The following is a 17,394-nucleotide window of genomic DNA, read 5'->3' as shown; positions in this document are numbered from 1 at the left end:
AAGCTGGTTAATGCTGATGTGCACACCTGGGAACACAGTGGACAAATCGAATAATTCCCAGAAATCTGAGCTGGAGCCGCTACCCATGAGCCTGTTCTTAGAGGAAAGGCGCTGCAGGAATGAAAGTGACCACACTGCTTTTCTGGCGGTGACGACCTACCCACACGAGAACATGCCTCTTGCAAAGGATCTCCTTCATCCCTCCCCAGAAGAGGAGAAGAGGAAACACAAGAAGAAATGCCTGATGCAAAGCCCCAATTCCTACTTCATGGATGTGAAATGCCCAGGATGCTATAAAGTCAACACGGTCTTTAGCCATGCACAAACGGTAGTTTTGTGTGCTGCTCCACTGTCCTCTGCCAGCCTACAGGAGGAAAAGCAAGGCTTATAGAAGGATGTTCCTTTAGGAGGAAGCAGCACTAAAAGCACTCTGAATCAAGATGAGTGGGAAACCACCTCAATAAACACATTTTGGATATTAAAAAAAAAAAAAGAAAGTGACCACGCTGCAAAATCACTGTTTTGACCCTCTTGGACTGAGATGTTCTTCAAGATGACGACTATATTTTACAGTGTTGCCTTTGAGGCAAGCTCAGAAGCTCTGCCTCTGATACTCGCTTGCTCCTGGTGTGGCTTCAGAAAACAAACAAACAAACAAACAAATAAAAACAAAAAAAAAAACAAGGAAAAACAAATTGTGGTGAAAGTCTGCCCTTATCCCTCCTAAACCTACAAGGCTGACTTCCAATACCACCTCCTCTGTAAAGTTTTTTCCCAACTGTTTCTCTACATCTTAGAATTACTCTCTCATTTGTCTGGGGCGAGGGGTAGGGATGAATTTTACTGGTCAAAAGGACTTGCACTCCACTTTCGGTGCCCAGATTATTCGCAGGAACGTTGTTGTCTCGAGGACTTCGGTCTCTCCCAGCTTCTACATTTGATCTGGGCTCCTGCCTCAAGCCTAAGGCTAGGAGTGGTCACTGTGCTTAGGTCAGCACCAAGTATTCCTAAAGGCCCACTGGGAGCCTCTGTCACTCACCAAGTAGTTCACTCGTCTTCTCGTCATATTCTTCAGCCATTTCCTTGCCATCTGGGAATAAATAGTGCACCTTCCTTCTCCCTGTGCACAAAACAGAGAGCGCCTTACCTCAAAGCCTCCCCTTGCCCTGTCCCTTGCAGATCAAGGGGCCTATCTGGGAAACAGCACCAGCCTTGGGAGTACTGAGGAACCCAGCCAGGGCCTCCCCAAACTCCTGGCCAACCATCACCCACCATTACTTTAAAACATGTCCTGAGACTCTCTCCCTTTCTGAAGCTTTCCTTGAACATGTCTTTGCTCTGCTGTTTCCTCTACCAGCAACAGCTCCATACTTTTTCCTATCTATGGAACTCTTCTTTGCCCTTCAAAATCCAGCTCAAATGTCACTTCCACTGGGAAGTCTTCCTCCACTATCACCTCCAGCCACCTTGGTAGGATTAATCACGTCCTCATGTGTGCCTCCCTAATGTTTTACTCATATCCATAGTGGAGCGTTTACTACATACCATGATACTTTTAAAAAGCATTTGTCTTCCCATGAATGACAACATATTTACCTCTCTCTCCCCACTTCCTAAAACCAAGCCTATGTGTTCAGGACATTGAATTAGGTTTCCTGACCGAGCACTCCCTCTAGCCATGCCAGTGCCCTGCCTTCTGCACATCTCCAGGCCATTCCTATCATACATTTTAAGGACTTACATACTAAGTCCTCATGCATTTTCTTCATGGCACTTACTTTGGTTATGATTTTATATCTATTTATGTGACTCTCTGATTATTGCCTCTCTTCTACTAGATAGGAGGGGTTTCATCCCCATGCTATGGTTTCCTAAAGACCAAGCGTGGCTCCTGGCATATACTAGGAGCTCAACTAAATACTGATTGAAAGGATGAATAAACATTGATGCACTATCCACTGAAAGAATAGAAGAAACTAAGGGAGGCCGGGTGCAGTGGCTCACACCTGTAATCCCAGCACTTTGGGAGGCCGAGGCTGGCAGATCACAAGGTCAGGAGTTCAAGACCAGCCTGGCCAACATGGTGAAACCCCATCTTTACTAAAAATACAAATAAGTTAGCTGGGCGTGGTGGCGGGTGCCTGTAGTCCCAGCCACTCAGGAGGCTGAGGCAGGAGAATTGCTTGAACCTGAGAGGTGGAGGTTTCAGTGAGCTGAGATTGCACCACTGCACTCCATCCAGCCTGGGCAACAGATTGAGACTGTCTTAAAAAAAAAAAAAAAAAGAAGAAGAAGAAGAAGAAGAAAAAGAAACTAAGGGAGTCTCCTAGCCCAATTCCTCTACCCATGGAGCATTTGCTTAAAAGTAGCTATGTAATTTCCCCTTTCTTTTTATAGGTAGGGAAGTAGATACAGGCAGACCCCTCAGTAAAACTAGTAACAGAGCACTAACATCCAGTAGACAAGTACCCTATGTATGCTTAATGAATAAGAGCCCCAAGGTGCCTTTTTCCTGTCCAATTCACTTCTCTGGTATACAGTTCCCTTGAGCCATTCCTAATCGGTATTCTGCGTAAACTCACCCCTAAATTTGCAGGGCCTCTAGCAGAGCCCTAGGTTATACCACCCTTAATCATTTGGATGGCTCACAAGCATTAGAAAGGGCTCTCCTGTCAGGAGCTTGATCCAAGGTACTGCCTGGGAGGAGCTGAAGGGGTCTTGCCTGACCATCTTCTCCCCTTGGCATCTAGCCTTGAGTCCAGACAGGATGCAGTGCTTACAAAATCCACCAGGCATTTAACATGTCTTAACAAATTTAATTCTCACAATAATCCTATGTGTCTTCATTACCTGTATTTCATAGATGAGGAAAACTGAGGGCTTTTATTTTTTTTTATTTTTTACAGAGTCTCGCTCTGTCACCAGGCTGGAATGCAGTGGCGCAATCTCAGCTAACTGCAACCTCTGCCTCCTGGGTTTAAGCAATTCTCCTGCCTCAGCCTCCCGAGTAGCTGGGACTACAGGTGCATGCCACCACACCAGTTAATTTTTGTATTTTTAATAGAGAGAGGGTTTCGCCATTTTGCCCAGGATGGTTTCAATCTTCTGAACTCGTGATCCACCACCTCGGCCTCCCAAAGTGTTGGGATTACAGGCGTGAGCCACCATGCCCAGCCAACTGAGGCTTTTTTTTAGAGAGTCTCGCTCTATTGCCGAGGCTGGAGTGCAGTGGTGTGATCTCGGCTCACTGCAACCTCTGCCTCCTGGGCTCAAGTGATCCTCTACCTCAGCCTCCTGAGTAGCTGGGACCATGGTTGCACACCACCATGCCCAGCTAATTTAAAAATTTTTTTGTAGAGATGGGGTCTTACTATGTTACCCAGGCTGATCTCAAACTCCTGAGCTCAAGCGATCCTCCTGCCTTGGCCTCTCAAAGTGTTGGGAATACAGGAATGAGCCACCACACCCGGCCCTTAACTTTGTTTAAAGTGGGTTTTCCCAAACAAGTGTTTTTGTTTAAGAGTGTCTGCCTATGTTCCCTAGGCTGGAGTGCAGTGGCTATTCACAGGCATGATTATAGGATACTACAGCCTCAAACTTCTGGCCTCAAGCGATCTTCCTGCCTCAGTTTCCCTAGTAGCTGGGATTACAGGTGCCCAACACAGGTGTTTAGTTTTTATAAAGTCAACTATATATTTTCTTTCTTTGTGGTTACTGCCTTAGAAGTTGCGCTCAGAGTATCCTCCCTTACTCAATGATTATGCGATACTTATCTATACTTTGTTTCAATAGTATATTTATTCTAGAAATAAATGTATATATAAATTATTAAGTATATTAGTATATTTTTCTAAAAGAAAAAATAACTGTGAGTGTACACATGGAATAACATAGAAGTTTATGTATAAAAATATAAATTATGGGCTGGGCGTGGCGGCTCACGCCTGTAATCTCAGCCCTTTGGGAAGCCAAGGCAGGCCGATCACCTGAGGTCAGGAGTTCAAGACCAGCCTGGTTAACATGGTGAAACCCCGTCTCTACTAAAAATACAAAAAAAACTAGCCAAGCCTGGTGGCGGGCACCTATAATCCCAGCTACTCAGGAGGCTGAGATAGGAGAATCCCTTGAACCCAGGAGGCAAAGGTTGCAGTGAGCCGAGATTGCACCATTACACTCCAATTTGGGCAACAAGAGTGAAACTCATCTCAAAAAACAAAACAAAAACAACAAAAAACCACTAAATTATGATTATCTGGGTAGTAATATTATATGTGACTTATTTTATTTTTCGTATTTCCACAATGAATTATTTCTTTAAAAAATCAAAAGGACATTGGATTCTCATTATCCAACTCAAGATATCAATAGCCATGATTCTTGGTGGAGGGGAGTAACCCTCCCCCACTCCCATATCCCTCCTACACACCCAGGGGTAAATCTGCAGGTTTGACAAGGCAAACCACATATGCAATACTGAATTGTTTTTCAGTTTGGGGATAGGGTAGAATCTAACATCATTTTGTGATGCTACTAACAAAAGAACTTAACAAAATCCTGGCCGATAAAATATTTGTTTAAACACTACTGTGACCAAAAAGAGTGAAAGCAGGGACTGGAGTGGATCTTTGTATACTCATGTTCAGAGCAGCATTATTCACAATACCCAAAAGTTGGAAGGAACCCAGGTGTCCATTAACAGATGAATGAATCAACAGAATGCAGTATAGACATACAATGGGATATCACTCAGCCTTAAAAAGGAGCAAAACTTTGACACATGCTACAATATCCATACCTCTGTGCCTACCTCTTCCAGGCACAGCCCTTGGTCCTTGCTGTATCTCCCCTAAAAACATGGGGAACATTTAGAGGTTTACTTTACAAACGATATTACAGCCAGAAAGGACCTCAGACATAACAATCGTAGCCCATCCACTTCATTTTACAGATGAGGAAAGTGAGATCCAAACAAGTAAAGGGGCCGACTAGAGAGCCTGTGGTGAATTAACGGCACAGCTGGAAGCATCCAACTGTGGCAACATGGATGAACCTTGAAGCATTACGCTAAGTGAAATATGCCAGTTACAAAAAGATAAATATCGTATGATTCCACTTAGATGAGGTTCTTAGAGCAGTCAAATTCATAGAGACAGAAAGTCAAATGGTGGTTGCCAGGGGATGGGAGGAGGAGGGAATGAGGAGTTGGCATTTGATGGGTACAGAATTTCACTTGAGCTGAGTGTAGTGGCACATGCCTGTAGTCCCAGCTATTCAAGAGGCTGAGGTGGGAGGATTACATGAGCCTAGGAGTTCAAGGCTGAAGTAAGCTATGATCGTACTACTGTACCCCACAGCCTGGGTGACAGAGCAAGACCCTGTCTCCAAAAAGAAAAAAATTTCCATTGAGAAAGATGAAAAAGTTCTGAAGATGGTGGTGATAGCTGCACAGCAATGTGAATGTACTTAATGCCACAGAACTGTACACTTAAAAATGATTAAAATACTAAATTCTGTGATGTATTTATTACCACAATAAAAACAGAAACCACTGTCCTATGAGAAAATGTCCTAAATATTCAGCAAGGCATAAGAAATCTATCACAATATGTCCCAATTTATCTGTAACCTCTCTTCATTTTCCACAACATCCCCTTATTGCTGCTTGAGAAAAGGGACCTTTTTATTCTCCCTTCTATCCTGGCATGTAGCATAGTACCTGACATAGTTACAGGTGGTTTGTTCTGACTGGGTGACTGCTTTAACATTACTAAACGTTTTGTTACTCCCCTAGTAATCAGGCACGTACCTTCACACCTTTACATATGGGCCCTTATATGTGAGTCGTTCTTCCTTGAATAGCTATCCCCTCTTCTTCACTCAGCAAACACCTATTTTAATTTTTTTTTCCTGCTTTTTTTTTTTTTTTTTTTTTTGGAGACAGGGTCTCGCTGTGTCGCCCAAGCTGGAATGCAGTGGCATGATCTCGGCTCACTGCTGCGTCTACCTCCCTGGCTCAAGTGGTCCTCTGGCCTCAGCCACAAGGTAACTGGGACTACGGGGCATGTACCGTGATGCCCGGCTAATTTTTGTCTTTTGTTTGTTTGTTTGTTTGTTTTTTGTCTGAGACAGAGTCTTACTCACTTGTCACCCAGGCTGGAATGCAGTGGTGCAATCTCAGTTCACTGTAACCTCCGTCTCCCAGGTTCAAGCGATTCTCCTGCCTCAGCCTCCAGAGTAGCTGGAATTACAGGTGCACACCACCATGCCTGGCTAATTTTTTTGCATTTTTAGTAGACATGGGGTTTCATCATCTTGGCTAGGCAGGTCTCGAACTCCTGGCCTCAAGGGATCCGCCCACCTCAGCCTCCCAAAGTGCTGGGATTACAGGCGTGAACCACCACACCCGGCCATAATTTTTGTATTTTTTGAAGAGATGAGGTTTGGCCATGTTGCCCAAGCTGGTCTCGAACTCCTGAGCTCAAACGATCCACCCGCCTCAGCCTCCCAGAGTGCTGGAATTACCGGCGTGAGCCACTGTGCCTGGCCTTATTAATTCTTCAGGACCCAGAAACATCATCACTTCTGTTGGGTCTTCTTCCAAAGAGATGTCGCTTACACCTTCACTCTTTCCTACCATTTTATACAAGACTACAACCTCTATTTAACACATCTTATTACTTAAATACATGTTTTTCCCAACCAGTCTGAGTCCTGTGACAACATATCTTTTTCTTTCTGTTCTAGTTTAGAGCTTGGCACATAGTAAAAGCCTCCCTAAATGTTGCACGAACGAGTAAATGATTTTAATTTCCACAAACTCCAGGCTTCCCTGATTGGCCTCTGCCTGTGAATGTGAATCACCAGCTATTATCTTGAAAGTCTCAGGAACTTCAGACACAATTCATCCTGGTTACCCAGTGGGTCCAGAAAGGACCCAAGTGCACAGGGGGCTGACATCAGCCAATCCTAGGGTGAGGAAAAGTTAGGTATCCATGTCCCTGTGCCCACTTCTTCCAGGCACAGCCCTTGGTCCTTGCTCTAGCTCCCCTTAAGACACAGAAAACATTTAGAGGTTCACTTAACAAAAATATTACAGCTGGAAAGGTCCTCAGAGATAACAACGGTAGTCCATCCACTTAATTTTACAGATGAGGAAAGTGAGGCCCAAACAAGTAAAGGTGCCGACTGGAGAGCCCGTGGTGAATTAATGGCACAGTCGGAACTAGACCCCAGGCCTCTCTCCTCTCTAAAGTCTAAAACATTCTTGGATTTCAGTTTCCTCTTCTGTAAAACGGGGTGGAAAATTAGCCTCTCAGGACAGTGGTGAGGAGCAAATGAGATAACGAATGTAAAAGAAATTACTATATTAGCAACAGAACTCAGAGCGGGGCGAGATGGTGTAGAGGAATTTAAGGGGTGTCCGGAGACATGTGTTCCGGTCATGTTATCTCTGTGAGCCTCAGTCTCCTCATCCGCAAATGTAGGACCTGGCCCGGCTGACCACCGAGACCCTTCCAGCTCTGCCGACCCAGGCCCTGCGGCCCTTCCCGGAGGGCCGGAACCTGGGGGAAAAAAACGAAGGAGCTCGCGGGGACCCTCGAGTTACCGTCCTGCAGCAGTGCAGTCTTCTGGGCCGTCCGCAGACTCTCCAACCAGCCCGTCACCGCCATCTTTCCTCTGCTAAGCAGCGCGCCCGGCCGCTGCCATGGCAACCGTTCCACTGACGGTCACTTCCGGCTGACTCGGAAGCTATTCTGGGCATTTGCCCTCCTTCCCCCCTTCGTCCGTTCTCATTGGCTCTCCTGGTAAGTGGCCTACTCCTGCCCACCGTCGGGTGACCAACTTGGCCAGTTGTCGACCGCACCCGGGGACTGACTCTGGCGGTTGGAGAGAGACTCTTGGCGCCGGGATTGGGCACTCCAACTCTCTTCTAGCCCCGAGCTGGGATTCCCTGGCCTGCGCCAGCTGCGTACAGGGCGAGTACACCACACCTGCCCGGGTCTTCACCCCCAGCTGCGAGACTCCTCCATTCCCGGAGGGCTCCCCACACCTGCTGCGGCCGTGCCCCATCTCCCCGCAGCTGCGGCGCTGAGCATCCGCGTGTCGAGAGGCTGAGACCAGGGCAGGTGCAGGGTGTTCCCACTCACCCGCGAAAGTCCCCCTCCTCAGGTTTTCCTCTGCAAGTCTGTGTTGGAGGTAGAAAAAGAGTATGTGGAGTTTATGTGCGGGTCCTCCCCAGTCTCCGCTCCATCCCCTAAAGCTCCATTTCCTAGCCCAGCATCCCATTTTGGTAAAGCCCTTCGAAGTGGGCCGCAGCAGGAGGGCTGTGCTGAATCTTTAGAGCAACCCCTTTGAGGAATGGGTATAGTTTCGTACTCCTCAAAAGTACCCCCGATGGCTCCAGCCTTCCCCTCATTTCCCCTAATACTCCAACTTTGAAAGACTGGGGAGTGTGAAGCTAGGCTAAAAAGCTAGTTTAACCGGGTTTGAAGAGATCCCCCCCCACCTCCCGCTTCCCCAAACTGGGCTGCTACCCCCTACCTCCATAGGCAAAGGGGTTGGAGATCCTTAATTCTGTATTTCCACCTGACAGCAGCCCTGACCAACCCTCCAACAGGCCGGGATCCAGCCGTACTTCAATGGATCCCAGGGGTATCTTGAAGGCATTTCCCAAACGGAAGAAAATTCATGCTGATGCATCATCAAAAGTACTTGCAAAGATTCCCAGGAGGGAAGAGGGAGAAGAGGCAGAAGGTGAGATGACCCACTCTCAGAACCCTCATGTGCTTGAACCCTCAGCCTTCATGTGCTTCAGCCCTATGTTGTTCATGTCCAGAATCAGATATTGGAGCTGACTCTGCCTGTCCAGGGCCTGCAGGTCTGTTTGTATCTGCCTTGTACTAAGCTTGGTCCTGGGTCTTGGACAGGCCATTTGCTGTGTTATCTTCTTTTCTACCTGAACACCCCTATCAATTGGAAAAGACTCCCTGGACCCTCAGGGAATGACCAGTATAATTTTTGCCCTGGGGGACTGGGACAGAAACCCCCCTCCATTACCCAGGCTTGTTGTTAGTTGTTTTGCAGCCAAATTGATAAATAAATGGCAGAGGCTTTGGAGGCAGGGTTGTCGGGTCTGTCAGAGTGTAAGGGCAATAAATGTGCATTGTTGAAAGAATAAATGATAAAGGATTCAAAGTATGGAGAGAGGCTGGGCGCGGTGGCTCATGCCTGTAATCCCAGCACTTTGGGAGGCCAAGGCAGGCAGATCACCTGTGCTCAGGAGTTCGAGACCAGCCTGGGCAATGTGGTGAAACCCCGTCTCTACCAAAAATACAAAAAATTAGCCAGGCATGGTGGCACATGCCTGTAATCCCAGCTACTTGGGAGTCTGAGGCATGAGAATTGCTTCAGCCCGGGAGATGGAGGTTGCAGTGAGCCAAGATGACGCCACTGTACTCCAGCCTGGGCAACAGAGTGAGACTGTCTCCAAACGAACGAAAAAAAAGACTGTCTCCAAACAAACGAAAAAAACAAAACAAAAACAAAAACAAAGTAAGAAGGGAGGAGGCATTCATTCAGCAGATATTTACAGGTTACTTACAATGTGCCAGACACTTCTAGGTTGCACCAAGGAACAGGACGTATAAAAATCCTTGTCCCTTACATTCAAATGCTGGCCTGTGAGAAAATTTGCTGTATGTAGAAGGAAACCTGCCTGGATGAAAGACAAATGCTTATTTTCAGGGTAGGGGACTGTGAACACGTCATTCAGATCATGTTAGAAGTTGTATTCAGATCATGTTAGAAGTTGTGGCCAGGGGGTGGCAGATAAAAATTAAAAAGTTTTGACAGTAGTCATCTGGATGTTCCTTCCCCAGAGTGGCTGAGCTCCCTTCGGGCCCATGTTGTGCGCACTGGCATTGGACGAGCCCGGGCAGAACTCTTTGAGAAGCAGATTGTTCAGCATGGTGGCCAGTTATGCCCTGTACAGGGCCCAGGTGTCACTCACATTGTGGTGGATGAAGGCATGGACTATGAGCGAGCCCTCCGCCTTCTCAGACTACCCCGGCTGCCCCCGGGTGCTCAGCTGGTGAAGTCAGCCTGGCTGAGCTTGTGCCTTCAGGAGAGGAGGCTGGTGGATGTAGCTGGATTCAGCATCTTCATCCCCAGTAGGTGGGCTGATCCCAGTCTTTTTTTCCAATGTTTTCTAGTAGCATCTTGAGCTCTCTTCTTGAATTATTAAAAATAACTATCATTAATTTAAAAATTAGCCAGGCATGGTGGTATATGCCTATAGTCCCAGCTATAAGAGGGTTAGGTGGGAGGATTGAGCCAGGGAGGCTGAGGCTGCAGTGAGCCTTGATCATACCACTGTACTCCAGCCTGGGTGATAGAGCAAGACCCTGTCTCAAGAGAAGCTCCAAAAACCTCAAAAAACTCATTTTCTTAATTGGACACACTGGGAAACCAAGTATTTCAGAATACATTAGGACTGGGGACAGAAACAGGGTGAGACCTTTGTTGTCTTAACCTCCCATCACCATCCCCACAGGTACTTGGACCAGTCACAGCCCAGCAAGGCAGAGCAGGATGCTTCTCTTCCTCCTGGCACCCATGAGGCCCTGCTTCAGACAGCGCTTCCTCCTCCTCCTTCTCCCACCAAGCCTGTGTCTCCTCCCCAAAAGACAAAAGAGGCACCAAACACCCAAGCCCAGGTCAGGAGCCTTCCATCCCTCAGAGCTCCCTTCCCCTAGGAAGCAGATCACAGAAATGGGGAGGGCCTGTTGACTGTTCAGAAAGTCCCAGTCCCCTGAGAGAGGAGAACCCCATTGTGAAGCCATATAGCTCTTCCCAACACTCATCACTCCTGCATTCATCTAGGCCGTATCTAACACATACCACCGGGGATCCTAGGGCTAGGCACTGCGGTGAGCCAAAGGGAATGTGGCCCCACACCCGAGGTGATCCAAGTCTGATGCAGAAGGCCCCACCTCATTCTTAGGTCTGACTAGAAGACCTTCCCCCTGCACAAAGAAGATGACCCCCACCTTTAAGGATCCCTTCTCCTGGAGGACAAGAATTTATTGTTTTCTTTTCTTCTCTACCCCAAGTCCATCTCTGATGATGAAGCCAGCGATGGGGAAGAAACCCAGGTTAGCGCAGCTGATCTGGAAGCCCTCATCAGTGGCTACTACCCCGCCTCCCTTGAGGGAGACTGTGAGCCTAGCCCAGCCCCTGTGGTCCTGGATAAGTGGGTCTGTGCACAGCCCTCAAGCCAGAAGGCGACCAACCACAACCTCCATATCACAGAGAAGCTGGAAGTTCTGGCCAAAGCCTACAGTGTTCAGGGAGACAAGTGGAGGGCCCTGGGCTATGCCAAGGCCATCAATGCCCTCAAGAGCTTCCATAAGCCTGTCACCTCGTACCAGGTACCCAGGGGCTAGGGTGGGAAGAGGGGTCTTTACTAGCCAGCAGTTGGTGAAGGCGCTGTCAGTCACCAGTGCGGTTCAGGTACAGTGGTGAAGATTTTATGGGGTCTAGGACTTGCACAAAAGAAAAAAAAGGAAAACTGATGAAAGCAGATTGGCAAAATCCTGATAGTTGTTGAAGCTGGGAGATGGGTACTTGGGGGTTTGTTATACTGATCTCTCTACTTTTGAATTTTTTAACATAATTAGAAGTTTTTTATTTGTAATTTTGTTTATTTATTTATTTATTTAGTAGAGATGGTGTTTCGCCATGTTACACAGGCTGGTCTCGAACTCCTGGGCTCAAGCAATCCACCCTTGGCTCAGCCCTGCAAAGTGCTGGGATTGCAGACATGAGCCCCTGTGCCCAGCCTAAAAAGTTGTTTAAAAGAAGTTTAGACTCTGAAGCCTAACAGACCAGGGTTTAAACTCTGGTTCCTGTCATTCACTAACTGTGTGACTCCAGACAAGTTACTTAAACTCTCAAAGCATCAGTTTTCTCATTAGTAAAAAGGGGCTACCATTAAGTGAAATGGTCCCTGTAGCACAGGACCTGACATACAATAAGCCCTCAGTAAATGTGAGCTCTTGCTGTTGGAATGATGATGGTGGTGATGGTGGTGGTGGTGGTGACTAATATCATCATTATTTTCTACTTCTTATTGCTGGTCTCCATCCTTCTGGGAACCAAAAGACAAATTACCCAGCCCTCATTCTATCCAAAATTCTCATCTTCAACTACACCCAAGCTTTACACAGCCACACAGTTGCCAAGCAGCCAGCGGGGGCTTTTACGCCAGCATCTGCTAGAGGAGTCAGCTTCCTTTACACTGGCTCTACCACTTCCATCTCTTCACTCTTCTTTCTTGCCTCTGCCTCCTCCTCCTCTAGGAGGCCTGCAGTATCCCTGGGATTGGGAAGCGGATGGCTGAGAAAATCATAGAGATCCTGGAGAGCGGGCATCTGCGAAAGCTGGACCATATCAGTGACAGTGTGCCTGTCTTGGAGCTCTTCTCCAACATCTGGGGAGCTGGGACCAAGACTGCCCAGATGTGGTACCAACAGGTCACACCCTGGCTTAGCCCCTACTTCAGTTTTGCTGTCTCAGAGTTCCTGCCCCAGAGTTCCCTACCCTGTGTTCTGATGGAAATGCACCCACAGTATAGGGAGACCATTTTTCAAGGGGACCAGGACTCATATAGACCCCTCAGCTCCCAGAACAGCCTTGTTGCTTGGTATCCTTAAGAAGGAGTAGACAGGGACAAGAAGTATGTTTCTCTGTCTCCCCAGACCAGCAAGGGCCTTCCTGAGGAGGCCAGGCCTTGACACTGCATGTCTAGAGCAGTGGTTCCCAATCCAGGCTCTGCCCACAATCACCAGGGCAGCTTGGTAAGGATGAAGATGACAAGGCCCATCCTCAGACTGATGGAATCATGAATGAGTATTTTAGGATAGTGGCAGGGCTGGATGATGGCATGTTCCCCATGCCCCCTGCCTTTCCCAAGTCCTGCTGAGTACAGACCAAACCGCCCCTAGGTTGGTCCTGCCTCTAGCCTTCCCTAGAGCCTGGGGCGATGGAAGCTTCATGTGTGTGCTCACTCATGCCTCTTCATTGGTCCTGGATCCTCACAGCTCCCCATCTGGCTGCTTTTTTCCAGGGCTTCCGAAGTCTGGAAGACATCCGCAGCCAGGCCTCCCTGACAACCCAGCAGGCCATTGGCCTGAAGCATTACAATGACTTCCTGGAACGCATGCCCAGGGAGGAGGCTACAGAGATTGAGCAGACAGTAAGCGGGTGTCCCAGAGCAGTGAGGACAGCCAGGTCCTGCTCTAAGGTCTTGGGTCAAAGTCAAGAACCCCCGACTCCTCAGCTGGGGAGCGCAGCAGGCAGAGGAAACTGGGTCACCAGAGGTTGAGCACAGAGCAAGTTGAGACTGAAGCTCCAGGCCCAGAGGTGGGGTGGGTGGCTTTGGGAGGAAAGAACTGTAACACCAGCCCTCTAGATTCTAGTTCTCAGTAGTCAGGCCTATTAGGCTTGGATTTGATTCTAGACTGATTGGTGTTAGGACTGGGTTAATGTTAGGGTTAGATTACAGGTAGATTATATCTGTATTACTTGAGGTTAGGGTGGGTCAGGGCAGAGGTTTTTAATGTTTTATTTTATTTTATCTTATTTTTTATTTCACCAACTTCTTTGAGAACCTGATGAAAACTGTGGAGTCTGTTCTCCCCAAAATGCACAAATGTGCGAAGGTTTATGTCTTTTTTCAGATGCATGGACCTTCTAAAGCCCATGCAAGGCTGGCTCAGGATTTGGGGTAGAGTTGGTGTAAAAGCACAGCGTCAGTAGGATTTGGTTTGGGGTTGGAAGAAAGCGCCATCAAGATTGAGTTAAGACCAGGCTCATGCCTTTAATCCCAGCACTTTGGGAGACCAGGGTGGACAGATCATCTGAGCTCAGGAGTTCGAGACCAGCTTGGCCAACATGGTGAAACCCTGTCTCTATATAAACACAAAAATTTCCAGCCTTGCAAACATGGCGAAACCCCGTCTCTACTAAAAATACAGAAAAGTTAGCCGGGTGCCATGGCTCATGCCTATAATCCCAGTTACTTGGGAGGCTGAAGAGGGAGATTTGTGTGAACCTGGGAAGTAGAGGTTGCAGTGAGCCAAGATCACACCACTGCACTCTAGCCTGGGCAACAGAGCAAGACTCTGTCTTGAAAAAAAAAAAAAAAAAGATTGAGTTTAAAGTTAGGCTTCAATTTTCTTTTTTCTTTTTCTTTTTTTTTTTTTTTGAGACAAAGTCTCGCACTTTTGCCCAGGCTGGAGTGTAGTGGCTCGATCTCGGCTCACTGCAAGCTCTGCCTCCAGGGTTCATGCCATTCTCCTGCATCAGCCTCCCGAGTAGCTGGGACTGTAGGTGCTCGCTACCACACCCGGCTAATTTTTGTATCTTTGGTAGAGACGGGGTTTCACCGTGTTAGCCAGGGTGGTCTCGATCTCCTGACCTCGTGATCCACTCGCCTCGGCCTCCCAAAGTGCTGGGATTATAGGCGTGAGCCACTGCACCCGGCAGGATTTTCTTAATGTTGGTTGCTTTTAAGTTAAGATTTGTAGTTGTCCAAGAAATAAGATTTGGGTTTGGTTTAGAGTTGGGTTAGCTATTAAGTTCATGTAAAAGCTAGATTAGAGAGACACTGGGCTGCATTTAGGGCTAGATGTGTCATTTGTTCAATGGGCATTAGGATTAGGAGCTGCTTATAATAGGCAAGGTTTGCTCACTTTGGTCAGGGATTCTTAAAGAGTGGGATCCCATGGAGTCTGGCCCAGTTTGATTGAAATCGGCCTCCAGCTTCATTCCAGGCCACAAGGCTATGAGGCCGGTATGAGACGGGTGGACAGGCCTCTTTGTCTGCCCATCACCAGGCCTTGGTGCTAGTGATGACACCGTCACTCAGCCATGGTATCCAGGCATGGAGAATGCCTCAGTCAGTCCCCAGCCCATTGGAACAAAAGAGGCTTCCCACCTGGCCTCCTGTGCTCCCATTTAAGGGCTCGAGCCATAGAAGTTTTGATGGGATTACTCACATGGACCTCCTCCTTCCATTCTCTTGGGAGGCTCAAGAAGGGAGTAAGGGGATTAGCAGAGCCCTCCTGTCAGGAGACTTGAGGTGTCCAGGACCCCAGAATTCTCCGTGTCCTGGGGTGGAGGCGGGAGGCCATCTGCATATGAAAGAACCTCAGTGTCTCAGGAGTGGAGGCTAATGGGTTTGTTTTTCCTCAGAGGGACAGTCCTTCAGCTGACAGTTGCCGTCTCAGCTCCCTCCCCACCAAGAAAGGATGTGGCTCTTGGCTTAGAACTGCCCCGTCTTTGCTTTCTTTCCTCTCCTTTCCCACAGGTGCAGCTGTATTTCTGTACTCCACTTTCTCCCGGGCCTGGGCCTGGCACATGCTGCCAGCCACCTGCTCAGGCCTCAAGCCCCAGCTCACATATTCCAAACCTTTAGCTCCAAATCAGTAGATATCTGCGGCTACCTAGACCTGACTGAGGGCTTTCAGCAACTGGCCCCTTGTCCTAAGTGGAATTTCACAGACCTGGGCATGTGGGCTAGGGCAGGGGCAGAGAGAGTCTGTGTCTCCTTACTCTTAAAGAGCTCCACGGGGCAAGCTCAGTGCCCACTCTGACAAGCAGAGCTGGCACCTTCTCCCATCTCTTCTCAGGCTTGCCTCTTGCACAGTGAGCTTTTTCTTCTCTCCTGTCCTAGTGAAGGGAAAGAACAGCAGCTCCCCAGGGTGGATTCCCCCAGGCTTGCAGCAGGCATTGGGGAATGGGCATAAGCTGAGGGTGTGGGCCCGAGTCCGGGAAGGCCCTTGTGCTGCTGTGGGAGAGGAGCTCCCCACGGCCCCTCACCTGTCACTGCTCTCTCCCAGGTCCAGAAAGCAGCTCAGGCCTTTAACTCCAGGCTGCTATGTGTGGCATGTGGTTCATACCGACGGGGAAAGGCAACCTGTGGTGATGTCGACGTGCTCATCACTCATCCAGATGGCCGGTCCCACCGGGGTATCTTCAGCCGCCTCCTTGACAGCCTTCGGCAGCAAGGTATGAGCTCCATCTCTGGGTGAGCAGGTTGACAGAGGGCAGCACAGGGCTGGGGGCCCCCGAGGGAGAACCTTAGAAGTTCCAGTCCCGAGGCAGGAAGCAGAGGAACAGTGCTTTGCCAGCATCCCATCTCTATCGGGGCTGGAATCCTCTCCAGGGAGAGATGAAGCAGCCCTGCCACACCTATGTGGAGGTGCTCAGTGAACCCTGCAGGCCGAGTATCTCATCTGATCTTTCTGTGACACTGTGGGGGAGATGGGAATTACTATCCATGTTTTACAGAAAAGGAGAAGGGCCCAGAGAGGGTAGTGTCACCCAGCTAATACCTGGGCAAGCCCCAGCTTAGAGATCAGGAGAGACCTGAGAGGATGGGATAGCCCAGGCCTGGCTCCCTGCCCTCCCAGCAGTCCCCTCTATTGGGCCAGGGTTCCTCACAGATGACTTGGTGAGCCAAGAGGAGAATGGTCAGCAACAGAAGTACTTGGGGGTGTGCCGGCTCCCAGGGCCAGGGTGGCGACACCGGCGCCTGGACATCATCGTGGTGCCCTACAGCGAGTTTGCCTGTGCCCTGCTCTACTTTACCGGCTCTGCACACTTCAACCGCTCCATGCGAGCCCTGGCCAAGACCAAGGGCATGAGTCTGTCAGAACATGCCCTCAGCACTGCTGTGGTCCGGAACACCCATGGCTGCAAGATGGGGCCTGGCCGAGTGCTGCCCACTCCCACTGAGAAGGATGTCTTCAGGCTCTTAGGCCTCCCCTACCGAGAACCTGCTGAGCGGGACTGGTGACCCATGGCTGGGGGTGCGGAGGAGAGCTGAGTTGGACTGGCTACCCCTCCTGGCCACCCAGTGGGGTACTCCCTCCAGCCTCAGCTGGCCAAACCTTGCTGCTCCAACCACCAGCTTCCTCAGCGAGCTGGACCCAGGGCTTTGGGCCTGAAGCGAGAGCCAGCATGGCTCCCAGTGTCTACCCAGTCCTCTCCCAGACAGGAGCAGGCTGCCTTGAAGAATTTTGCAAGTGGCCCCTTATCCCATTTTAAGCAGGAGCAGGTGGCTGATTTGAAGCCCCAGGCATCCCCCTTCCCTGCTATGAGAAAGGCTGAGCTGCTGGGTGGGGACAGAAGCTGCCGGGGAGAGGGAAGCAGCTGTGCTGTCAACATCGTCCAAGACCCTCTGGGGTAGGAGAACAGCCATTCCACATGTGTTCCCTCTACCCATGCTGCTTCCTGGGCAGCTGGTGGTGCTGGGAATGGGGTGCCCCAGCCTCGGTGAGGACAGTGTTGGAAGGCCCAGGGACCCAGTAAAGTGCATTTGACATTGAA

General features: G+C 49.1%; 2 protein-coding genes and 1 pseudogene across 17 annotated transcripts in view; 2 read left to right on the top strand and 1 right to left on the bottom strand.

Annotated features, from left to right (window-relative positions):
* DPCD (deleted in primary ciliary dyskinesia homolog (mouse)) overlaps window positions 1-7,733 on the bottom strand; it is a 21,543-nt gene extending 13,810 nt beyond the window's left edge. For 2 of the 3 annotated variants that reach the window (XR_012094034.1, XM_007963907.3), the window contains exons 1-2: window positions 7,607-7,732; window positions 1,040-1,120 (exon numbers count right to left, since the gene is read on the bottom strand). Coding sequence is in view for 2 of the 3 variants with exons in the window: in XM_007963907.3 (XP_007962098.1) it covers window positions 1,040-1,120; window positions 7,607-7,670 (145 nt within the window). In the remaining variant the exon portion in view is untranslated. Of the gene's footprint in view, window positions 1-1,039; window positions 1,121-7,606 lie in introns of all 3 variants that reach the window. The other variant, XM_007963908.3, reaches the window with a different exon arrangement.
* On the top strand, window positions 144-498 carry LOC119627966 (small ribosomal subunit protein eS27-like; annotated as a pseudogene).
* POLL (DNA polymerase lambda) lies at window positions 7,704-17,394 on the top strand. 14 transcript variants are annotated; one of them, XM_007963916.2, is made up of 9 exons: window positions 7,704-7,805; window positions 8,618-8,754; window positions 9,879-10,173; window positions 10,553-10,715; window positions 11,112-11,429; window positions 12,360-12,533; window positions 13,127-13,255; window positions 15,903-16,071; window positions 16,497-17,394. In XM_007963916.2, the coding sequence occupies exons 2-9, from the start codon at window positions 8,640-8,642 to the stop codon at window positions 16,859-16,861; spliced, it is 1,728 nt and encodes a 575-aa protein (XP_007962107.1). In that variant the 5' UTR covers window positions 7,704-7,805; window positions 8,618-8,639; the 3' UTR covers window positions 16,862-17,394. The 14 variants fall into 14 exon arrangements, with proteins under 14 accessions (XP_007962107.1, XP_007962103.1, XP_007962104.1 ...); XM_007963912.2 differs by having other exon boundaries at window positions 7,727-7,805; window positions 8,594-8,754; XM_007963913.3 differs by having other exon boundaries at window positions 7,751-8,126; window positions 8,594-8,754.

Source organism: Chlorocebus sabaeus, chromosome 9 (genome assembly GCF_047675955.1).
Source record: "Chlorocebus sabaeus isolate Y175 chromosome 9, mChlSab1.0.hap1, whole genome shotgun sequence".
NCBI classification, from domain to species: Eukaryota; Metazoa; Chordata; class Mammalia; order Primates; family Cercopithecidae; genus Chlorocebus; species Chlorocebus sabaeus.
Note: the sequence above shows the minus strand (reverse complement) of the source record. Positions and strands in the feature narration are given on the sequence as shown.

Coding starts and splice junctions, on each gene's coding strand:
- POLL (XM_007963916.2), top strand. CDS start 8,640: ATGGATCCCAGGGGTATCTTGAAGGCATTTCCCAAACGGAAGAAAATT. Junction 11,430..12,359: donor AGCCTGTCACCTCGTACCAG/GTACCCAGGGGC, acceptor CTCCTCCTCTAG/GAGGCCTGCAGTATCCCTGG. Junction 16,072..16,496: donor TGACAGCCTTCGGCAGCAAG/GTATGAGCTCCA, acceptor CTATTGGGCCAG/GGTTCCTCACAGATGACTTG.